Here is a 24,381-nt window from a genome sequence, read left to right as displayed (position 1 = left end):
AAATCACCCCCTCATGATGCTGGCCACCTCTGGTAAAATCGCCTGAATCCTCAGTTGAGGGGAACATGCAATTCTACCCCCGGTTGTATAATGGCCTATGTCAAAAGTGTGACTCTTTTGTTGAGTTTTTTGTGTTTCCTGAAAAACCTGAAAAAATGACTTAGGCCATTATTTTAAGAGGGTGTCGATACTATACTATGACATTTTTTGGCATTTTTATGCCTTATTATACTATGCCGTTTCATTCCTTACCATACTATGACGTTTTTATAACCATTTATGCCTTAATATGCTATGATGTATTTTTGACATTTTATGCCATACTATACTATGTCGTTTTTAGGCATTTTTATGCCTTATTATACTATGACGTTTTTTGCCATTTTTAAGCCTTGTTATACTATGCCGTTTCATTCCTTACCATACTATGACGTTTTTATAACCATTTATGCCTTAATATACTAAGATGTATTTTTGACATTTTATGCCATACTATACTATGTCGTTTTTAGGCATTTTTATAACATATTATACTATGACTTTTTGGGGATTTTTATGCCTTATTATAGTATGCCGTTTCATTCCTTACCATACTAGCACGTTTTTATAACCATTTATACCTTAATATACTATGATGTATTTTTGACATTTTATGCCATACTATACTATGACGTTTTTAGGCATTTTTATGCCTTATTATACTATGTCGTTTCATTCCTTACCATACTATGATGTGTGTGACTAGTGATGTATTTTTGACATTTTATGCCATACTATACTATGACGTTTTTAGGTTTTTTTTAACATACTATACTATGACGATTTAGGTTTTTTTAACATACTATACTATGACGTTTTTTGGCATTTGTATGCCTTATTATACTGTGCCGTTTCATTCCTTACCATACTATGACCTTTTTATAACCATTTATAACTTAAAAAACTAAGATGTATTTTTGACATTTTATGCCATACTATACTATGTCGTTTTTAGGCATTTTTATAACATATTATACTATGACTTTTTTGGCATTTTTATGCCTTGTTATACTATGCCGTTTCATTCCTTACCATACTATGACGTTTTTATAACCATTTATGCCTTAATATACTAAGATGTATTTTTGACATTTTATGCCATACTATACTATGACGTTTTTAGGCATTTTTATGCCTTATTATACTATGTCGTTTCATTCCTTACCATACTATAACTGATATTTTTGGGTTAATATACTGTGGCATAGCAGAGTTGTATGGCGTAGTGGTCTAAGTAGGCGGCCCATGTGTAGACGCTACAATCCACGCTGTCGGCCCCGGTTCGAATCCCGCATTGGACGGCCTTTTGCTGCATGTCAGTCCCTCTCTTTCTGCCTCCCCGTTTCCTGTCTCTCTCCCCTATACTGTCCAATAAAGGCATAAAAATACTTAAAAAAAAAGATTTTCTACAATGTATTTTTGACATTTTATGCCATACTATACTATGACGTTTTTTGGCATTTTTATGCCTTATTATACTATGCCGTTTCATTCCTTACCATACTAGGACGTTTTTATAACCATTTATGCCTTAATATACTATGTCGTTTTTAGGCATTTTATGCCTTATTATACTATGACGTTTTTTGGCATTTTTATGCCTTATTATACTATGCCGTTTCATTCCTTACATTTTTATGCCTTATTATACTATGCCGTTTCATTCCTTACCATACTAGGACGTTTTTATAACCATTTATGCCTTAATATACTATGATGTATTTTTGACATTTTATGCCATACTATACTATGACATTTTTTGACAGTTTTATGCCATACTGGACTATGATGTTTTTTGGCATTTTCATGCCTCATTATACTATGCTATAAAAATAAAAATAAAGGTTATTTTTTACTGCTTCACGCACTCTAGCCAACTGACGCTTTCACTCTAACTTTGAAGAAAAAGTGATTTGCACTCTTCCTTTGAGTGCTCACAGTTTGAAAAGTTTACATGTTATGTAAAAACAGTTCACATCTTTTTGAGAGAGCAGAAGTTTTCCTCCGTTTTATAGTTTGAATCACATTTCTACGTGCAGGTATGAGAGAGTTGGGTGACTCAGAAAAAACGTGCAATTTTGTAGAAAAAAGGTGGGTTTCTAAAGAAAATTCCAATGCATTTCTAATGCATTATTTATTCCCAGTTTTTTGGGAATAACTTTGGGAAAAATTGGAATTTTAACACCAAAAGTCATAGCACCCCTTTCGGGATCAAGACGCACGTTTTGATGTATATATTACTGGGGTTTTCTCAAAGCTGCGGGACAAGTTATGCGCCGAAATTTGGCGGAAGATTAATAAACCCGAAACAGAAGATTAATAGATGCCTCGGAGCTGAGCACCCATGGCACTAATGAAGTCAATACATTTTATCTGCATTACTTTAGGGTCTAAACGTCTAATTTATTATCAGATTTTTTTGAAGTGGTTTTAAAGCTCCATATTTTCCTCTTCTCCTGTGTTTTATTTGAAGTGTTGATCCATAAGAAGAATTACATCTCCTCTCTCAGGCTTCTCTCTGGAGCTCTAGTAACAACAGGTCAGTGAGCCAATCAGAAGAGAGGAGGATCTGAGCCTCTCTTCTGATTGGCTGACTGTTTTCTGGATGATCTAATAAAAATATAGCAGATTTCAGGTAAACACTCAGAGAAACCAAATCCTGCAAGGTTGAATGGTGGGTGCAGGTGGCTTGGAGCATGGCTGAGGGCAACAACTGCTTTATTGTGACATCAAAGTTCAAGTAGTCCTGATGGCTGGTTTTAAGGCTCAGTTTCTGAATACAGGCTGTGTGCATTTCTCTCTGGACAGAGCGCTTTGATACTTTCACAGTATTAATATAGAACTTAGACCTGCTTTATTAACAAACAACACATGGACATCTACCTTTATACTATATGGGACCTTAAGAAATGAATGTGCTGAAAAAAAGTCATAATAACAAAAAACAACCCACTTACATTTGGTTTAAGAGATTTCTGTTCCTATCAAATTCTAATTAAGGTCGTCCAACGTCACAGGCAGCAATAGTGTTCACCCATTTGTTTCTGAATATCCAGGGCGAGCTTTTGATTGGAGTTATGTCACACGTGCTTGATACTTAGGAAGGAAATAGTCATAAATAGTGCTGGTATAGTTCGCTGCTTATCCGCAATTGAAAAAGGCCACTCACATCATGGAATTAGGAACCTCACTGAAAAGAAATTGCTTCAGAAAAAGCTCATCATCATTCATCAAGGACAGTATGAGGAAACCACAAGTACTGGAGCTTTTTTTTGACAAAGCAAATACAATTTTGCAAATTCTTTATTGGTTCCTGCTCACAAAAAGACTCACTCTGTCCAGCTCAATCAACATTAGCCAAACCCCATTCCCTTCCTACATGGTTGACTACAGAAGAAATGTACACGAGACCCATCAGGTTTTTTTTTTTTTATCCTCAAGTCATTTCACCTAAAGTTTAAGATAAGCAATGTAATTGGAAGATTGAAACAAGCTGCAGGAGAGCAGCTACGAGGACTTTAGCTGGACCTAGGCAACAAGCAACAAGCTGTCATTTCTATGAGATGAAGAAACACTACAAGCACTTGTCTAAAAGATGCACCAAACAGTTTGTCATCTCTAAGACGGTCACTATGACAGAACTGCATGGCATTTCACTGATGGTTAGTGATGTATTTCCATTTGTAGTAAAAAAAAAAAAAAAATCAGAATCAGAATCTTAACGCTGCACTAAATAATATTTTTATTTTTATATTCACAACAGGCTAAATATATGTCTAATGTGGAGAGTTTGACTCGAGTGACAACCCACATCTCTGAATCATTTTGTGATAATGTATGAAAAAGGAAAGAGATGGACTTTACTACTGAAGGATCTGTCATTATCTCAGCACTGTTATGGTCAAAAGGGAAGTCAGTTTTAGATTATTATTTCCCGCCTTCACCTATTTCTGGCCACTTTGATCAATTTCACGCTTGGTTTGGAATGATGGCACTTTATTTGAAGTGACTGTGAGGATTTCTTGTCAGCCAATGATCAATTTCACGCTTCATTTGACTTGGCTTGTCACATCATTTAGGCTGCTTCTTCACTACAATGCAAAGTAGGAATATTTTAATAGGATTTCATTTGTTTTGTATGTAGAAGGAACACAAACATGTACAGAGGGCGTTGCTATAAGGACTTTTTGACTTCAGTTTATAGTGACACTGGAGTGGTGGTGTTGCTATAGAGATGGCAGTCCATTAGTTTGTCAAGTCTGTTCAGTCCAGACTGAAACATCCCAGTTATCAGACTAAACTCCTATAATTTGGTCTGAGCATTTTAGGTTCTAAGAGGCTGAATGCTAACTTTGGTGAACCTTTGACTTTTCTGGCTGTCCAATCAATTTAGCTGATGAACATGTGGCCCTTTATGACTTGACTTAAAAAAATAAAATGCGACAGTGCAATAAATTAGGATAAAAGTGACAACGCCACCCTTTTGTTTTAAAAGAGGTAAGGGTCCTCTCAATAAATAACTAAAAAACCGATAAAAGGATCGGTACAAAGTTTAAAGAGCAAGGTCATTAAAATGCAGTGGGTGTTCTGTTACAGTTTTTTAATAAATAATTAGGAACCGGAACAAACAATAAGCCTAGCCAGGCAACAGAATAACCAATTATAGTGGTACCACAAATAACCACGATTAAAATGAACCAAATAAAACAATGTATACAACACAGGGAGAGGTGTAGGGGGAACAGGAGTAGCCGCGCCTGGGCCGATCACCCGACGCGCCGCTTCTTCCTCCACGGGCCCTGCGGGGGATAAGAGCGGCCAGATAACTTGTTCTCTACCACAACTAACACACGGTCTCCGTTCGTGCCGTCCACAGCGCCTGTTCGTCGTCGTACTCACCGCGAAGGAGGAGATTTTACTCTCCTCCACTGCAGTTACACACACGGCACTGACGGCTTCCTGCTGGGGTCGAACGATCTGCTCTGCACGGCTGATCTCCTCCGTTGTGTCTGCGTCTGTTGACGTCTCGATGCAACTACCTCCAAGAAAACGCTTTTCACCTGCTCTTATGCCAAACCCATTGTCTATGGAGGTACTCTCCTCTGATTGGCTGAGAGCCGAGCTGTGTAATTAACCAGGTGAATTGTCTTTGCGCTGGTCTCAGTCCAGGGGGCGCAATGGCAGAAATGTCATAAAAAAAACACACATCAATAAAGAACACACAAAACACTATTAATAAAATCTCAATGAAACAACTCATGCAATAACCAAATCATGCAACAAACAAATAACTCAAAATAATCAACCCATAAGGAAATCAAAAATCAAATCCAGAATGAAAAACAAACACATTTCTGCCCTCTGACAAACAGGTACCTCTTTAACTAATGAGGACAATCCTTTCAGCTACCAACATGTTAGTATGCTTACATAATAACAATATAAATGTTAATTGTATGTGTGAACTAATATTAGCATATTAGCGTGCTAAGCTTAATATTCTAACATCCAGCCCAGTGCATAGTTGAGACAAAGAACAGTTTAGACAGTTGAGCCTGAAATGTAGAACTCAATCTGAAATGTTCTTAGAAACCCCATCCAATGAAAATCAAATGTTTAACCTTGATAACATGTTTTTTATATAATACAAGACATATCATGAGTATTTCCACCTTGACCTGCAGTGAACCAATGACAGTCTCATGAAAACGGATTCAGACAGCCAGGGGTTTCATACGTCACAAAACTAAGGAACCAATCCTCTCAACTTGTGGGGACGGGGGGCGGGGCTAAATAAACCTGAAACCTTGTCAGTACAACGAGAAAGAGTTAGCATTAGCACAACCGCTAACACTGTGTCAGCCACTGCCAGTTACAAGCTAACAAACAACATGAACAAATAAAAGATGTTAACTATGCTAACCATTCTGATCCGCCTGCTAGTCTCTGGTTCTGGTCTCAACAGACTCCTCATCTGAGTCTGGGTCTGACTGAGGCTCAAACATGTTTCCTCCTCTCACCATCTTGATACTCTCTGCTCTTTCACCTGTCCAGCTGGAGCAAGCAGGTGGTGGGCGGGGCACAAGACCTGACCTAGAATCTCTCAATGAGGAAGTAAGAGGAGATGAGCTTCAGGCCTAGTTTTTGATTTTTCTTTATGTGTGAAAACCATGTTAAACAAAAAAAAACATGTCTGGAGAGGAACTTGAATAATTCAGTCTTTTTTCAGTCAGTTGGGGCTCTTCAGCCAATTGCTACTTGCTTAGGTACAGCCAGCGATTTATCAGATTTCACGTGGCTCCCTATGGAAAAAGGCTTTATATAGGACAGGTTTGGGTCTCAGTTTTAGGCTTGTGTAGAACTATAATATAATTTAAATCACTGCAAAGGCTTTGGACAAATTGCATTCTGCTTTCCCTTTTTGTCTCTGTTACCATTTTAAATGAGAAGTGCCAACAAACAAACAAGCTAATATTGCAACTAATGGAAAACTCTGCAGGAGCCATTCCTCAGTATCAATAACAGGAACATGGGATAGCTTTTTGCACTAAAGTGACATCATCCCCTGAGGCCACACACTTTATGAACGTGATCCATCATCTCTTTTCTCCTCCCAACTGTGTCGACTTTGTTTTGGTGAAAGTGATGAGTCACCGATTGTTCTCAATAGTCCTCTGATGATGTTATCTAACTCACCTTTACTGCTGTTCTTCTGGCCACTTGCAGCAGCTCTAAGAACATGTGACTGTGAGAGAAAGACACACTGAAAATCGCAACCTCTCTCTGCTTAGTCATGGATCAGATGTCTAATTGTGGTGGGGTTCTTGCCTCTGTCATCGCTCCGAAATTAGCTCTGGGTTCTGTGGGTCAGCAGGGGTGCACCGATAAACTTAGATTGTATTTTACTTCCACTCATGTGATCATTAGAGGAAGAAAACAGTTTTTGAACTGCCTCCTCCGATTTCCTGATTTGTGACTTACCGGGCAGTGAGCCATTCATCCATGAAAGCTCACTGATAGCAGACAAACCTAAAACCACAAAGAGCAGATGCTTGAGGAACGGTAGTGTCTGTAATGATACATTTGTGGCACCCAAACACCACATAGACATTTATTATATTCGTTGACAACCTCTCTGGATGCTGACATCATGCACCACCTCCCCCATCCTGTCCAAAGATACAAGTCTTTCAACCCTGGTCCTATTTGATCCAATGGAAATAAGAAACAGCGTGTTGTATCCAGGCAACAAGTTTGTTGCCAGGTGACAGATACAGAGGTCCTCAGACCAGAGACCGCGTGTAACAATTCCACATGAATAAGACAAGGCAGAACATCAGTCACCTCCTGCAACTGGAATATCTTTGATAATCCTGCTTTGATCGCCTTTACCATTAAAGCAAACAATACAAGTCTGTTTGTCGTCATATGAACAGTAAACCACCTCCTTCTTCTTCAGTGGTAACACATGCAATAAACCCTGCACATGAGCAGATGAAGTGACAGTAAAACTCAATCGCAGGAAGCTGATCTCCGCACCTTTCACCAACCTTAATCAGCTTGCCTAATTGCCGAACGGAATCATGATGTACACAGTGAAGGCTTATCAGAAAAGACATATCCGCCAGCAAATATGAAAACAGCCATAAGTGGTGGGATTATCAAACGTATTTCTGCCAGAATGCCGGGGCCTTTCATGTTGCAGCCATGAGCAGAGATAATGATCATTTCCAAGGCGCTTCAGCTGACAAATCCACTGTCACCATTAAAGGCTTTCATTCTCCCCTGGAGCTGTGGGGCGACTGTATGCTTTTATTTTGATTCAGATGCAGCTGCTTCAGTCGAGGCACATTTGTTTAAAAACGAAACTATGTGCCAGTTTACGGACCCTGTTGTAAATGGAACATTAAAGCTGCACTAATTGAACACCAGAATTTCCCTTAACTCTTTTTAGCTTTTTAGCCTCTTTTAGCTCATTCTTTTAGTTTTACGACAAAAAAACCTGCTTTCATTAACCCTGTTTTCAGAAGCATCAAACAGTGGATGTTTTATTCAAGCAAAAAAAAAAAATGCTGATTTGTTTGCTTTACAGTAACAATTGAATAAGGTGATAATATATCAAAAGTATTTACAACTTAATCCTCTACTGGAAAAATCAGTTGATGCAGTTTTAAATAAAACATTTTTTTAGTCTTCATAACACTTTATTTTACAAGTCAGTAAATCCCTAATAATTTCCTAGCAAGTTTTAAGGTAATAACCATGTAGTTTGGCACTAATTATAGGTAATTATACAGTGTTTAAATTGTGCTCTTGCAGTTATTTAATTCCAAGTAATTACTAAGCTAGGCTAACCTACTGTAGAGTGTTTTAGTGGACAGCAGCAAGTTAGCAAAAATCTGCTATTTGTATACAAGAATACAATTCAACATATATGGAGAATAAAGTTACAAATAACAAATGAACGATCAATATTTACCATTTGCAGTTTTTTTGTGAAATTCCTCTGGAAATCCACAATAGCTTATAAACCAATTCCAATGAACTATCTGCATTGTCTTCATTTTCCTGATAATTACTACCAAATTACACAGTTCATGCCAACAAACTTTCAATAAATTATAATGAAATAACAGAAATAATCCATAAACTAAAGCTTTATGAATAATTATGTCTGATATAAAGATTTTTTATGAACTAATTTTGTGTTTCCATTGTGTAAATTCAGTCTTGTAATGGGATGAACATGAATTAATGTTTCGGTGAAGTTCATGCTGCGCTGCCACCATAATCAGACCTTTGCTGCCATCCACCTATTGTGTCTGGTAAATGCAAGAATAAAGATTTATTCAGAAAGATGGAGATTGTGCAAACCTGCCATGGTAGTGGTGTATCGCAGCTGATTAGGGTGACTGTCATTGTACCAAAGAGCAATGTCCATCAGTGTAGACGACGAGTGTGAAATTAGGATCAGCCACAAACTGAATAATGAATCCACCTATCAGTACACATGCTCATGAGTTCCACAAAACACAGTCAACGATTGTCATAGGAACTATTTGTTTGGTCTCATTATTTTTTTCAAAGATTTTGATCCATACCTAACATTCTATTCAACTGCTTTTTGTATTGTGTTCTTTTATTTGGTTGTACTTACTTCATCTTGTTGTCTGTCCGTGTAGGAAATAGTGTCTGCCATCTAGTGTACAACCTTCTGCATTACAATACCTTTTTAAACTAGTATTTTGTGTTGTGGTTTTCTGACTTTATATTGTGTATGAAAACAGATGTCATGATATACAGCCGATATACTGAATCTGTACCTAATGCCAAAAAGTAACTATAATAATTATTTTTCTTATGAGGAACATAAAGGAAAGCCAGTGTACAAAGCACCTGTAATTTTACCAAGTCACCTTTATTTATTTCAGACACAATTAAACGAATGAATCAAACAAGACCTTGTGATGAAAATTATAAGATTAGATTTGAAAATCAACAACATATATGTTGCAACAATTTAGGTAAGTTTTTGATAGTTTTGATTTAAAGGCAAACAACATTTGCATCACAAATCAAACCAACATGTAAGTCTTACCCAGTTTCTGATGAGATCTAATACATGCTGTATCAAACAAAAACAATATTTTAAATTCCCCTTTTATTGCTAAGGTAGAAAAGGACACTCAGGTTTCATTCTGTATTCATCACGTATACAGTGCTTTCAGTGTTTCATGTTAACATTAGTCCAAGTTATCCTTTTTTTAATTTTTTTTTATTTAGACCTCTCAGAGTTCAATCAGTCCTCAGAAAACCTCCAGGTCAGCAGAGTTGTAGACCACTGCTGTCTCCTCAGTCCCCACAGCAGCTTCCTCCTGCCCCTCCTCTTCCTCTTCCGCAGCCTCCTCCAATGACTCCAAGGCCTCATTGGTATCACTGGCGAAAGTCTCCCTGGAGACGTCGTCGTGCTCCTGCAAGTTAAGTGTGCCGATGGCCTGCTTCATCTTCTTGGCCACCATGTGCCGCCTCCTCTTCTGAGCAGCTTTCTTGCTCTTGTACTCTTTCTGGTGTTCCTCAAAGAATATCTTTCTGATCTGGGCCTTGGTGATGCTGGGCGTGTTCTTCAGCAGGTTGAGATACACCCCACCAGGTGTTCGTCGCCTGCTACCATCCATGGTGTATACTCCGCCATTTTCCTCCAGCGTGGCAGTCTCGCCAAGCAGTTCTATGGCTTTTTTCTTTCCAACGACTGTAACAACACGTTCTATCAGTTCTTTTTTAGGCTCTTGCAGCCTGTGTGCTATCTCATCTATCACTTTATCCTCAGGGTCATCCTCTGTGATTTCATACCGGCCCTTGATGTCCATCTCAGCTCTGGGGCCCAGTCTGTCTTTAGCTGCTCTCTTCCTTTTTGCATCATATCCTGCACTCTCCTCTGGCCCCCGGCCCTTCATGTAGTCCTCCAGCTGGGAATCCAGCATGCTCACCTCTCCTTCATCCTTAGACTGCCTCTCCACCTCCCTCTCTTTCTCCATTATCTTACGTGCCAGGACAAAGTTATAAGTCTCCACATTTCTGCTGGACATGCTAACTTCACCTTCCATGCCAAATATGCCAAGCTCTGCAGTTATGGCTTCCTGGCACTGCTCCTGGACCACAGAGCCCCAAATGTTGTTCACCTTGCGGCCTGCCAGGACGCTAGGCACGGGCAGGCGCGTAGGACCTGGCCGGGTGGTGCAGGCAGGTGCCTGGGGAGCGCTGGACACTTTCTGGCGCTTCCGACGCCAGACAGCCGCCTCCTCGTCCGACGACTCCGGGTCACTGTCGCTGGACTCCACCGTGCGGTAGGCGGCTGGAGGAGGCTGGGCGGCGTCTCTGCTCTGGAAGGACTGCCTGCTGAAAGCAACAACTTGAGGTCGGCCTTGTGCTGCTGCAGTTCCCATCTCAGTATCCGAACCGGACCCGGAGATCTCCCCATCTTCCAGATCACCGTCCATTAGATCTCCGCCATCCGCCATTTCTTGTCTGGAAGCCACACCAAAGATAACGGCTGTTGACTGCTGTTTTAATGCATCACCTAAAGTCAGGGCTACTAATTAGCGATAACAGCTAACTATACAGCATGAGCAGCTAACGATACAACAGAGCTTAATATTAAACCTGGCAAAGAATCAAACAACTTAAAAAAAGAAATACCGTCAGATGTCTGACACAGCAGCTCACTTTCGGCTCTGTATACACTTCTGTTTTAGTCTTGCTCGGCTCTTCCACTCACTGTGAACTGTTATGATGAGGTTAACAATCAATAGGGAAACTTGAAAGACCCTCAGAAGAAAATTCGCGCTAGGCTAAAGTCACACTTCCGTCTTCCAACTGTCACACCCTTTCAAAATAAACGTGACCAAGGAAGAAGAAAATGTGTTGAACTTATGTATTTCTTCTTACAACGGGCAAATATATATTTGATATATTTAACATGATAAAAAAAAAAAAGTTGGAATTACGTCCAAATATGTCTTGACTAAGACCAACAGTACTAATTACCTGCTAACTACGAATCATTTTAATCATCATATCACAGACATGTAAAATATTTTACTGCACACTTGCTTTTCAGATGTAAACGTCAAATCAAGTTATTTTGAAATCAAACTAAATTGAACATTTTTCATTGTGATGCATTTTTGTGGGGCTATGAAGCACTTTGTCAATATCTCGATATCAGTAGAAAATAAACTTTATTTAGATTTTTCTATCGTCATATTTGAACTTAATGGAAAATATTGTATTGCGTTTTTAGGAGCATACAGAGGTATAAGAATAGAGGAAAACGTAGTATTTCAGTTTTTTCTTTTGTCAGTATAACTTTTGTTTATTTTAAGATTATTATTGTATTTATTTATTTATTTATTTATTATATTGGCTTTTAGTCTTTAAGGTTTTTATTTTCGTAATAAAATCATCCCGCCGGATGTTGTGTACTGATTGCGTCAGTGAAAAACCGCACTTGCGCAGTGTGACAGAAACAATATGGCGGCGTCCTTACAACGTCTCACGTCTGCTGGGAGATATCTCCTTCAAAGACATTTATTAAAGACGAATTCTTTAAGTACGGTAAGATGAATGTGTTAACAGTCATATTTATGATATAATACTCCCTTGACAGTTCCTTGACAGATGTCAGTGTACAGTTTCACGGAGCAAAACCTCCCGGCATGGCCTGTCAGGCTAAGTGTTTGCTAAAGTTAGCTAACAACTACGTCATGCTCGGCTATTCCAAGATGAATTCTTTAAGTATTGTTTGAAGTTTTTCTTGTGTAATTCTGTGAAACTATTGAAGACAAAATAAAATTATTGACCACTGTCAGGTGACTGGTAACAACTTACGTCAGTGTCCTAAAAGCGAAGTGTCATCATGACTGTTAGTTAATTCCCATCTTTGCTCCGCCTCTCCAGCTCTCAGTTGGACCTCACAGACTCTTGGCTACCCAGGCTGCTCACCAGGTGGCTCTAAATGTTCCTGAAACCAAGGTGACCACTTTAGAGAACGGACTCCGGGTGGCTTCTGAGGACGCTGGACTTACCACTTGCACAGTAGGTTAAAGGTTACCTCCCTCATAAACAAGTAGTTTAACTCAAGGGATCATTTCAGTGCCTAAAAACATTTAGTTTCAGAGTCTAGCTCCATCAACACAAAGGGTAGCATCCCTCAGTTATATGTGTGAAGTTGTGGTCTGGTAACAGTCTGTGGATATAATCCCTGAATATGAATCACTGACATTTTCCAGGTGGGGCTCTGGATAGATGCCGGCAGTCGCTATGAGAATGAGAGAAATAATGGCACAGCACACTTCCTCGAACACATGGCATTTAAGGTGAGACGGCAGGAATGCAACAATATTTTACTACTGTTACCTGGACTTACTGGTTTGTCTTTAACTGTTTCTTATCAATTATAAAGAAAACAGTTCATTGTAGTTCTTAGTAAATAAATCTGTCTGTAATGATGCAAAACATATTACAAGGTTTGTTCACCTGTGTGTGTGTCAGGGCACCAGGAAACGGTCCCAGCTGGATCTGGAGCTGGAGATTGAGAACATGGGGGCTCACCTGAATGCCTACACGTCCCGGGAGCAAACTGTGTATTATGCCAAAGCTTTCTCTAAGGATCTGCCACGAGGTACAATACAGCAGAACACAGCAGAGCTGAATGTCAGAGTGAGATTAAGGCCTCACTGAGATGTAGAAATGACCATGAATGATGAAGAGAATCCACCCATGTCAATTCTCTTCACAGAATTGCATATTAGATTTAATAATCAGAGCATCACTTAACATGGTAGATCCCAGGTGTCAAAAGGCATTCTGGGAAATGTAGGAAATCGTAGACTGAGTTTGATGAATGTTAAGTAAACAGTAAACAGTAAAGTACACCACATTACATAATAACACCTTGCATGTACTGAACATCATTAACAAATGTGTTTGAATAATGACAAAAAAAAGTTTCATTTCTCCAATTCAAATATTTCCTGTGTTTTTGTCTCAAGCTGTGGAGATCCTGGCTGACATCATCCAGAACAGTACGCTGGGTGAGGCGGAGATCGAGAGGGAGCGAGGGGTCATCCTCAGAGAGATGCAGGAAGTGGAGACCAATCTACAGGAAGTGGTCTTTGACTACCTGCATGCTACAGCGTATCAGTCCACAGCTTTGGGCCGGACCATCCTGGGCCCCACCGAGAACATCAAGTAAGACCGTGCATTCATTTTTAATCCACAACTGCTTTGATTTGTGGTGATGAAGTCTGGCTTTTCTGCTGGAGACTGACTTAAGAAATGTTCTGAATATCTTTCTTTGTTTGTGCTGAAGGACCATCAACAGAGGAGACCTGGTTGAATATATCACCACTCACTACAAAGGCCCCAGAATAGTGCTGGCTGCTGCTGGAGGTCAGAGCTGTTTATCTCCTCACCTTAGGTTAATACGAGTCGATGTGTTAGTTTGATATGAACCTATAAAACAATATGAATTAGACAAATGGAAAAGATAAGAATCTCGTGTTGGTGTAATATTCCTGTTGATTTTTCATGAACTCACAGCAAACCACAGTCATGAATTCAAACCAAAACGAAATATCACTTCAACATTGTACTTTCTGACCTGCTGGGTATTTCTGTGATCTGTGTTTAATTAGGAGTTTCACATGATGAGCTCATCGATTTGGCCAAGTATCACTTTGGAAAACTTCCTGGCAGGTATCAAGGTGAAGCACCTGCACTTCCCCTCTGCCTCTTCACAGGAAGTGAGGTAAGGTCAAGTATTCAGGCTCACACCACACATTGTTATTGTGTTCTAGGCCTCGGCTTTTAAAATTCAATCTTGTCATGTGAAATATTTTTTAGTATTTTGAAAATTTTAAATGTATTATTTATTCTCATTGTCTCATATTAAATGAAAAAAAAACATAATAGACAATAGATAGATAGAGATAATAGACAACTGTATTATTTGTCAGGGAAGGACAGTGTGGAATTAACAACGGTGTAATAATTACAGACTGTGTCTTTCTGTTGCTTCAGATCCGCGTGCGTGACGACAAGATGCCCTTGGCTCACATCGCCATCGCTGTGGAGGCAGTTGGATGGTCTCACCCTGACACCATCCCCCTCATGGTGGCAAACACGCTCATTGGAAACTGGGACCGCTCGTTCGGTGGAGGCGTGGTGGGTACTGGTGAAACTGGCACAAAGTGACTCAGCTCTAATTTAACGTTCGGTTTAGATTTCTTCCTCCAAGCTGCACTAGAGAGTTTAAATACCCCAAATTAATTCTTGTAAATGATGCCACACTGTTTCTTCTTTTTTTGCTTTTTCTTTGTAGATGTATTGTGTTGTGCAAATATCTTAGGATAGGGGGGTTTTGTTTTGACAGCAAAATTTCTAGAATACAAAGACCACATCATTTAAAGGAACACACACACGGTCAGCCACTGACTAAACACATTAATTGCCAGTTAAATTGACTTTTCTCTTATATCTTTGAGGGTTATTACACAGGACATAGTTTTTTTTGTTCTTGTGGTAATAATCTTACTTTGAGTTGACATAATTAGTACTGTGAGGAAAAGTAAAGTACTGACCACTTGTTATGTCAGAATTAAGATTGGATGGAGATTGTGAAATGAGAAACTGTTTTCATCAAACAAAATAATTTACTTATAATTTTGATAAAACATTTTATTATTTAATTTTATTGTTTGTGAATTCTTTTTTGACTATCTGTTCATGAATTGTTTTTTAAGTACGTTCAGGTCTTGCTTGAAAATGAGATTTCTATCTCAATGAGATTCACCTGAATGAATAAATAAAGATTAATCATTTCTAATAGTGTATTTTTAAACAGACGGCACACACAGCTCAGGTCCTGCTTCAGCGTGTTCACGTCCCTGTCGGGTTCTGTCCTTTGTGAATCCAGAACCTGTCCAGTAAACTGGCTCAGATGGCCTGTCAGGGAAACCTGTGCCACAGCTTCCAGTCCTTCAATACTTGCTACACTGACACAGGCCTGTGGGGGCTCTACATGGTGTGCGAGCCCGGCACCATCAAGGACATGATGCACTTCACTCAGATGGAGTGGTAAGTACACTCACATACACTGTAGAGAGGGTTTGACCCATAAATGCTGAGTTTGTCTAAATGTAAACACACTGCTCAAAGTTTGTGTTGGGATGAAGAATGTCGTTGTTCCCTGTCAGGATGTCTCTTTGTACGAGTGTGACGGAGAGCGAGGTGGCTCGGGCAAAGAATCTGCTCAAGACCAACATGCTCCTGCATCTGGATGGTAAGACAGGGTCACGTCACTCGGCGCTGAAGATCAGTGAGGCATAAGGTCACGTGGGTTTTAATGTCGACTTATTTATTTATTCTCCAGGATCCACCCCCATCTGTGAGGACATTGGCAGACAGATGTTGTGCTACAGCCGCAGGATCCCTCTGCATGAGCTGGAGGCCAGAATTGATGTGAGTGGACACGGTTTTGTTTTATCACTCACTAAAAATACACATGGGTCCCCAATTTCAATTGATATTAAATGTCAAAAAGGTTTCCTCAGACTGTTTAGGAATATTGAAGAATTTATGTGGAGGCCGATTATTTTGCCAATATTTTTTGCCATTTTGACGCTAAGGAACTTTTTCTACATGGGACTCTTCAATATGAAGTCCAAACCTTGTGATTTTCTTAGTCCTGCTGGTCCTGTTCAATTAAACTGCCTGATGTCTCATTGGTTTCCAGTTTTCAATAATCCTTACTCAACCTTCTGGTTGGAGAGTTGTGGAGGGAAATGGTTGCAGTGTCTTACATTTTGTTGTCCCTCAACAGGCCATCGACGCCAAGACCATTAAGGACGTGTGCACCAAATACATCTACAACAAGGCTCCTGCCATCGCAGCAGTTGGTATGTTGATGAATTTTTTTTTTTTTTTTAAATCAGAGATTCAGAGAGACATGCATTAGTTTAAATTGTACTCTGTGGCAGATGAGACAGCTTAAATTTGTCATTTTCTGTGCACCAGTGACCATACCTTTTTTTCTTTTTTTTTTTCTTGTAGTTTTTGTTTCAAGTGCATTAAATACACCTTGTCTTTGTCTCAGGTCCGATTGAGCAGCTGCCAGACTACAACCAGATCCGCAGTGGGATGTTCTGGATGAGAACCTGAGCACAGATTACCTGTTACCTGTACAGAAGATAAACAGAAACACAGTATTTAAGTCTCGTCTTTAGTATTTTTTCCTCCTTTAATTTTTTATTATAAAATAAAGACCAACACAATAATGTTAAAATAACACAGATACTATTGTCTTTTGTGGTTCTTGTCATTTTTTGCTCTTGGCTGCCACTTGTTCCTGAGCAGCTTTCTTGGCTTTAACCATCTCCACCAGTTCCTGTCAGAGACACAAGGAAGAAGGTTAGAAAACCAGTACGATTATCAGGGTGTAGTTTTCAGTGCTTTTGCATTATAACATATGATCCACTTTTCAGTATAAACAACAATTCAACAGCACCAAACTACCATAATATGACTGTGGAGTTTCTTCTACACTTCTTTAAATAGTTCCTATAGAAATTGGACATTAGCCTTATGAAATACGACAGGACAGTAATAGTTTCATTCACAGCCTGACCAGCACGTCGTCTTACCTTGTACCTCTTCATACAGTCTTTCTTGCTTCGTCCGGGGACAGCGGCGGCGATCTTCTCCCACCGCTCAGGTGTGCTGACTGGGTAGGTCTTCAGGGCCTGTTCCAGAAGTTTCTGTTCCTCTGTGGTCCAGGGAGCAGCGTTGCCATCACTCCCAGAGGCTGGGCGGAGAAACAACACAGTTACATCGCTATTTTCATAACAGCTCACAGATACTGATCAGCCTGTGAATGTACAATAAGATTTGACTTCTGATGTTGGAGGTCGAAATAATTATGACATTAATACAAAAACTGCAACTGTTCATACTTAAGTGTTTAAGCAGTAAAGAATCACTGATTAGCTCTGACATCGACATGGACACTGCAGAACTTTCCAGAATGGAAATCAGAGTGTTAACATGTTGCTTCAAACTGTTCATGATACAGGCGGTCCAATGATACATGCCATATTGGCAGACAGTCACCTACCACACAGCACAATACTGCCACATGCTTTGAATAGAAATAAAAACAATAGGCAAAAAAACCAAAAATTCGCATTCCAAATATTTTGGCAGATATTGTGATATGAGTTCAGCTGAAATCATTTTTTCATTTCAATTTAAATGAAAATGATGATGTGATTTTTGCTGAGACCTGTACCAAATTATGGTCTGTTGTTGTACCACATTTTACATTTATCAACAAACTGCCGCCCCTGTGTTTTGGTTGTTGCACTGGGCCATATTGTAATTTCAATATTTGAATTAATAGTTCATACAGTTACAGACGCACTCACCGTCGAATCTCTCTGAGGGCACAGCGTTGTCTATGGAGGGCGGCACTGAAGTGTGCTCCTTCTTGAACTTCTCAAAGGCTTTTTTGTTGATCTGATCTTTCTGCAGCGGATCTGAGGAGACGACATCAACACCACACATTTTAACTCTTTCAAATTAATTTACAATCAGAATTCGTACAAAGCATGGCAAATCATACAGTAGAGTTCAAAAGAAAGATTATATACTATATATGCCACATTTAATTATAATATTTTATAGTAACTTTTACTAATGTTTTAAATTTCCTTAAGTTTACAGGAGAAAACATTTTTATGAATGTATGTTATCTGGTCAGAGACATGTTTTCTGTTCAGTGCAAAAAGAAAATGGCAGTTCCAGTTCAGATATACATGCAACCTTTTTTTCCAACTAATACTCAGCTCAATGGAAGGTGACTTTGTTCTGCATTCTTCAACAGCCCATCAGAAGCTCTCAATTAGCGTTAATAAGCAGCAGTGTATTATGAATAAACTGAAGGAGCAGAAATGCAATACAACCCTGAAGATAATCTACAGAAGGCTGGTTCTAAACTCACCTAGTCGTTGTAGATTCTTGGCTTTGTTGATGACGTCTTTGGCCGTCCTCTTCATGCCGCTGGTGGAGTGCAAGTTCATGTAGTTGGCAATGACTTCCCATCTGTAAGAGAAATAAAAGGCAGGACTATTTTATTTGTCTTTTATTTGCATAAACTCTGAATTCGCAGTGTGTTCAAGCAGGGCTGCAGACAGCAGAAAAATCTGCTGCATCTACGTTACTTGTACAAATAAAAATAAAAAAAAAGACTTGTATCACAGGACAAATGAAGCAACGGGAGCAAGAAGGAAGAGTAACAGTAAAAGAAAAGGTTTTGTAGAAACATAAAACAATATGAGTATGAATGAAGGAAACCCAGTTGCTGGTGGTTGGGAGAAAATAAAGTGGAGCAGCTCCGGGCCAAGTACACGCTTCTCTCTGCTTTTCTACTGCGCACAACTAGCTGCTTCGACTGTGACCGTCTACCTGGCGTTGGTTCCAGCAGGAAACAGGTTGACGGCTTTGATGAGCAGCTGGAGGTCGTCCTCGTTCCAGCCCTTCCCCCCGGCTCCTCCCCCTCCGCTGGCCTGGTCGGCGCTGCGAGCCGCCTGTCTCGCCTGCACCTCGGCCTCCCGCTCCCTCTGCAGCTGAGCGTTCACCTCCTGCACCTGAGAGAACACACACCAACATGTTTGTACACTTCTGAGCACTACACACCATCGCATTGCCATACTAGTCTATCAGTATAAAATAAAATGCAGAAAAAATATATTTAAAAACAAAAATGCTCGATTTTTTTTTACCTGCTTGTCCACGGCTGTCTTGCTGTCTTCTTTTGAGCCTGAGGCCAAGATTTCATTCAGCGACTGCAGACTGGAAACACACAGGTGCCATAAAATACTGTCAAACATCTCCTCAGGGTGACCTTAAGTTTCCATAGTTACAACAGATTGACGTTGTGTTCGGGGCCCTGATCCACAGAAATGTATCCAAAACAATGTTTAAAGCATTAAAATTCATCTCAGCGATGATGTTGTGACTGTACCTCGTCAGCTCCAGCCTATCACAGAGCTTTTCCACTTCCTCCATCATTTTCACGCTGTCAGCTTCATTGTCGGCAAAGTAATTCCAGTTCTGTGAGTGAGCAGAGAGGGTGAGACAATATTAACGAAGATTTCAGATCTCCTGCGTCTTCGCGCGACTTCAGGAACGCTTCGGGTGTGAGACTGATGGAGATGAACCTTGCATGTGGTCCTGAGTTTCTGCCTCTCCTTCTTGATGGCCTTCTTCTGGATCTCCTTCTCCTTCTTCGCCTGCTGGGCCGCCTGCTTGGCCTCCTCTTCCTCCTTCTCTTTTGCCAAACGAGCAACCTCCAGCTCCGCCTGCCGGGCCTGATGAACACACAGGAAACCGACTGATGAGCGTTCACCGAAGTGATGACACAGCGTCAAAGCAAACATCAAAACCTTAACCTCAAATAATCTGAAGTTCGGTATCTGCTGGTGAAACGAACATCTGTTCAACGTCTTTCTGACGTCAAACATTTTAGCGACATTAATGATTTTGCGACATTAACGTGTCCCAGTAAATAAATCACAGTTTGACACAAAATATTCCCTTATCTTAAAGGATATTTAGTGATGTTTTATATTTATTAACTAACTCAACAAATTCTATTAAAAGATCAAACCGACAATGAATGTCTCCAACAATTAATGTGTATCAAAACCTGATGCATCTTATTCATTATTGTCCAAATTAAAACACGTGAATGAGGCACAGTGTTGCACTGGGTGACATCATCATCATCATCATCATCATCATCATGAACACACACACACACGCTCTAGTTCAGGGTGTGAGCAACTAGTTTCAACCATATTTGTCAGCGTTGTTCTCTGGGGGTCAGGGGTTTTACAGGTGCTGCGCAGATGTGCAGGTTTGTTTTGTTGACTTCCTCCAGGCCTGAGCTTGTGGTGAGATGCTAAATTGTAATGTATGTTTATGCTGCTTTGTGTAAAGGGAGATGCAACAGAGACAGTGGCCTGCTTTAGTTGAATGAAAACGTCGCTGTTAACACAAACCTAGTACAGTCGAACGGGCTCAAGCTGTTTAAAATGGGGAGAATGATTTTATGTCTGTATTAACCTTATTTCAGCACTTTTGTATTTCTCTCTCTCTCCGTGTCATAATGACTGCGATTTACACTGTTTTATATTTGCAGTAGAATTTTTTTTTACACAATGTTGATGTAAACTAACTTCTGCTTTTGTCAGGGGGTCAAACATTTCTTTATTGACGGGCCACGGTTCACCTACCACTGCTCTAGTTTATCTCCACTTAATCCCACATTCACCGTCCTGCTGCTGGAAATACTACAGAACCAAATGTGGATTAACCTGCTGCTTTAAATATCAACCAACAAGGTCAGTGTTTCCTCCTGAGGAACATTTACTAAGAGCTACAGCGTCCGGTTGTATTAAGAAATGACTGGCCCTCTTTCTGAAAATATATATTTGTGAGCCGTTTTTCCAAGTTTTGGGTTTTCACCAGAAGCATAACCAAAGCCAGCCAGCCAATCAGACATCAATTTTTAACACTCCTGATGCTGTGATTCTGATGCTGATGAAGTGCGCCACAGACCTTCTACTACCATCTATTTAACTTGCATATTCATTCTTACAGAAATACATCCCATAAAACATCTCCAGCATTTTAACTATTTCTATTTCTACTATTTATGTGTATAGATTTACCAACTACAGACAAACTTCATGGACATGCAGTGTGTGCAGTGTTGTGTTTTTGGATGAGACTTACTCGTTCCCTCTCCTCCTGCTCTCTCTTCTTGGCTTCAGCTTTCGCTTTCTTCTCAGATTCCTTTCGGGCTTTTTCGTCGTCTTTGAATTTCTTTATTCTAGGGTCGCAGCTGTAGGCAGTATCTGCAGGGAAGCAAAACACCTGATCGAACCGACTCATTCTCACCAGTGTGTGCACTATGTTTCATATTGGTGGTGATTTTTACTGAATACTGTTGGGTCGTGTGCAGCTTTGTGATATGCGGTGATATGAGATGTCGCTGTGTGTCGGCTCTGAAGGACTGTACCAACTAGTGTTCGTATTCTGTTCATCTCCTCCTTCTTCCTCTGAGCTCTGGAAGCTCGATTCTGCTTTTCGATCCACCTCCTCTCATCTCGACTGCGGAGGAAAAAACATGTCAGTCAGGAGATGAAGTCGGAACACACACGCAACCTTGAATTCGCTTCAGTACTGTGGATGGCTGTGACATGCAGTAGCTCACCATTCAGCCTTTTCCTTTTCTTCTTCATCCAAGTACGAGAATTCCCTCCATGAGTCAAAGTTATACCTTTAAAAGCAGAAAGAAGATCATCAGCTTGTCTTCTCCACTGACTTATAATTCAGTCTCTTACTAGAAAGCAACCAAAAAAATCTACCACTTACCAAAAAGAGTAAAAATTATCCACCTCTTCAAAAGACGACTCTATGGTTCCCAGTTTGGGTATGTGCTTTTTGGAAGACCATCTTGCATTTCTCTCAAAAACGGGAGAAAACACTTCGTAAAAGTTTTCTTTGCCTTCGCTCTTTGAAGGCACGGCGTTGTCGAAGGTGGGATCTACGCTGTCGAAGGCTCTTCTCTTCACGGGATCAGACAGGGTTTCTATAGCTGAGGTTCAAACGGTGACAGAGGTGAAGTGAGTTCAGGCCCCCCCCCCCCGAAACATTATCAGTGTTGAGAAGAGTCAGTAGCAGTGTTGCATACCTTTAGTTATACAGGTGAAGTAGTCATTGTCTCCTTCTACAATCTGCTCTCCTGCAGCTTTCCTTTTGTCAGGATGGTGCTTCAACACGATCGCTTTGTCTGGTGAGAAACAGCAGAGAAAGACACCAAAAGAAAGTTTTTTTTACCAGCAACAGGAGAAAATCATCCACAAAGCAGGAGGAGGAGGAGGAGGAAGGAGACTTACGGGCAGCTTTGATCTGTTTCTGTGTGGCTTTGTACCTCAGGTGAGGGAGCCCCAGGACAGAATAGTGATCCTGATTCTGACAAGTGACAAGACAAAGAGGTTAAATCACTCTCTGTAGGTACAGGCAGAAAAAAAAAAATCATTAAAATGGTCAAACAATCATGTTCCATTACATCTGGAGGAATATGATTTCTAAGCGTGGGCATCTCTGTCGCACCACAATGGTTCATTTATGGTCTGTTGACACATTTGACCGTCTTCAAAGAATTGCAACTCCTGCAATTTGGATATTTCACTTGGCCAAATTGCAATTTCATCACTATTTTGATTAATTGTGCAGCCCCAATACAAAGCAATAATATGCAATACACTGAAGAGACAACAATATCTACTTGATTCAGCTAAATCAGACTGGCTAAACTTCACATTTAGCTTCAGCGGGACAAGGAGTTTGTCACACTAACCCCTCACTCACAAGTATTGGTTCATGGCCTTTACGGGGAGAATAAGTACAGCAACCAGTGACTCTTTTAGCCTATATAAGGCTTGTGAGTGTTGTATTAAAATAGACTTGAAGAAATATGTAAATATCCTGCAACAGTTTGTTCCTGTGGAATGAATCTCTGATTGGGACTAATACCTTCCAGTCTTTAGGGTCGAGTGTCCGGAGCATCGGGTATTCCTCCAGCTGAAACTCCTCATCCTCCGACTCCTCAGATGACACCTCCTCTTCCTCCAGCTCTTGGAAGGAGGCAGAGGCATTCCTGTTCCTCCTCTTCACATAGGCCTCAAACCATCGACCCACTGGCTCCACCTGGACCTGCACAGAGGCTGAGGGGGAGAACGAAAACGAGCCTAGTCACGTTTGACAGGAATACAATGGGGACCACAGGGGGAAGTGTCTCTAAATTACCTCAAATATATATCTAGCATTTCTGTTATGCAATTACTTCTGGTTTATTGGCTCATTAATGGTAGATGGACCATCGTTTATTATACATGCTGATGCTAAAATATCTATGGTAAGCTATCAACCATGCCAATAACAATTTATGTTATTTTTATCTATGCAAAACATTACAAAATTAAAATGTAAAGGTCACCCAAATCAGTTATACTCTGATGCAAACCTTTTTTTTTTTTTTAATTCAAGCTGGACTCTGTGTTATAAAAAATCCTCACTTCCTGTATGTTTGTTCTATAGGGTCAAAATGGTGACAGATCTGACAATTAGAAAGTACAACAGGTGTTCAGACATTATGCAACATCAAGCGCTGCCAACTAGAAGGAGTTTAGCTAATGACAGCAGCTAATAAATCAATGCAGCAAGTGCAACCATGAGTGGGCAGCAGCTAGGTGACAATATGCTAACACGATAAAACAACAGTTGGAATTAACCGAAAAATAAAGAATAAAGGGACTTTTCCGAGCTTTGAATTAGCTGATAGTATTAGCTTAGTCGTTGCTGTGTGCCTTAGCTGCATGCGAACGAGTATAGCAAGTCTTAATGTAAAACAGTGGTAGCTTAGCTAGCTACCTTCCTCTGGCCTGCATCATTCTTACCGGCAGCGGCCGTAAACACAACCGTTTCATCTCCGTCCAGCGCTTCTAACAGCATCTTCGAAAAACGGGTTACGCGAACATTCAGGTCCTGAAATCATCAAGTGAAACCTTCCTAAAGTGCTGAAGTTTGTGGCCCGCTCACTGACACACCACATGGGCCTCCCTTTACAAGTGCCAATCCGGGAACGAGCTTCGCTGTCACGCCGCTGATCGCTCCGTGTTGAGTTTATGGTTCCTCATTAGTGAAGTTCCGCAATAA

The 24,381-nt window shown here is 40.2% G+C and overlaps 3 protein-coding genes across 4 annotated transcripts; 1 reads left to right on the top strand and 2 right to left on the bottom strand.

The window, feature by feature from the left end:
* Window positions 1-9,438: 9,438 nt before the first annotated feature.
* Window positions 9,439-11,395, bottom strand: phax (phosphorylated adaptor for RNA export). Of its 2 annotated transcripts, none has more exons than XM_023420391.2 (2): window positions 11,236-11,395; window positions 9,439-11,064 (listed from the first exon to the last, which is right to left on the bottom strand). In XM_023420391.2, exon 2 carries the CDS (start codon window positions 11,055-11,057, stop codon window positions 9,846-9,848), a length of 1,212 nt encoding a protein of 403 aa, XP_023276159.1. In that variant the 5' UTR covers window positions 11,058-11,064; window positions 11,236-11,395; the 3' UTR covers window positions 9,439-9,845. The 2 variants fall into 2 exon arrangements, with proteins under 2 accessions (XP_023276159.1, XP_023276160.1); XM_023420392.2 differs by having other exon boundaries at window positions 11,263-11,395.
* Window positions 11,396-12,053: 658 nt separating this feature from the next.
* pmpcb (peptidase, mitochondrial processing subunit beta) lies at window positions 12,054-16,885 on the top strand. The gene is made up of 13 exons (XM_023420405.2): window positions 12,054-12,153; window positions 12,496-12,633; window positions 12,828-12,914; window positions 13,090-13,219; window positions 13,590-13,788; window positions 13,910-13,989; window positions 14,235-14,347; window positions 14,620-14,763; window positions 15,515-15,675; window positions 15,795-15,880; window positions 15,971-16,059; window positions 16,421-16,496; window positions 16,694-16,885. The coding sequence occupies exons 1-13, from the start codon at window positions 12,070-12,072 to the stop codon at window positions 16,756-16,758; spliced, it is 1,452 nt and encodes a 483-aa protein (XP_023276173.1). The 5' UTR covers window positions 12,054-12,069; the 3' UTR covers window positions 16,759-16,885.
* Window positions 16,819-24,322, bottom strand: dnajc2 (DnaJ (Hsp40) homolog, subfamily C, member 2). The gene is made up of 16 exons (XM_023420404.2): window positions 24,123-24,322; window positions 23,200-23,390; window positions 22,560-22,635; window positions 22,355-22,453; window positions 22,036-22,258; window positions 21,875-21,940; window positions 21,680-21,771; window positions 21,394-21,515; window positions 19,815-19,964; window positions 19,619-19,707; window positions 19,377-19,446; window positions 19,060-19,241; window positions 18,596-18,696; window positions 18,021-18,131; window positions 17,241-17,401; window positions 16,819-16,984 (listed from the first exon to the last, which is right to left on the bottom strand). Exons 1-16 carry the CDS (start codon window positions 24,175-24,177, stop codon window positions 16,916-16,918), a joined length of 1,857 nt encoding a protein of 618 aa, XP_023276172.1. The 5' UTR covers window positions 24,178-24,322; the 3' UTR covers window positions 16,819-16,915.
* Between the last annotated feature and the right edge of the window lie 59 nt (window positions 24,323-24,381).

Source organism: Seriola lalandi, unplaced genomic scaffold, assembly GCF_002814215.2.
Source record: "Seriola lalandi dorsalis isolate HSWRI2012SDOR001 ecotype SW California unplaced genomic scaffold, Sedor1 jcf7180002054641, whole genome shotgun sequence".
In the NCBI taxonomy this organism is placed as follows: domain Eukaryota; kingdom Metazoa; phylum Chordata; class Actinopteri; order Carangiformes; family Carangidae; genus Seriola; species Seriola lalandi.
The sequence above is the reverse complement of the archived record's forward strand: the minus strand, read 5'-3'. Positions and strand labels throughout refer to the sequence as shown.

Bases quoted from the DNA above. Each gene is read 5' to 3' on its own strand.
- dnajc2 (XM_023420404.2), bottom strand. From the start codon at position 24,177: ATGCTGTTAGAAGCGCTGGACGGAGATGAAACGGTTGTGTTTACGGCC. The intron at 22,636-23,199 runs GTATTAGTCCCA...GTCACTTGTCAG, and splicing joins TCGACCCTAAAGACTGGAAG to AATCAGGATCACTATTCTGT. The intron at 19,708-19,814 runs GTTCATCTCCAT...GCTCACTCACAG, and splicing joins AACTCAGGACCACATGCAAG to AACTGGAATTACTTTGCCGA.
- phax (XM_023420391.2), bottom strand. From the start codon at position 11,057: ATGGCGGATGGCGGAGATCTAATGGACGGTGATCTGGAAGATGGGGAG.
- pmpcb (XM_023420405.2), top strand. From the start codon at position 12,070: ATGGCGGCGTCCTTACAACGTCTCACGTCTGCTGGGAGATATCTCCTT. The intron at 13,220-13,589 runs GTACAATACAGC...TTTTGTCTCAAG, and splicing joins CTCTAAGGATCTGCCACGAG to CTGTGGAGATCCTGGCTGAC. The intron at 16,497-16,693 runs GTATGTTGATGA...TCTTTGTCTCAG, and splicing joins TCCTGCCATCGCAGCAGTTG to GTCCGATTGAGCAGCTGCCA.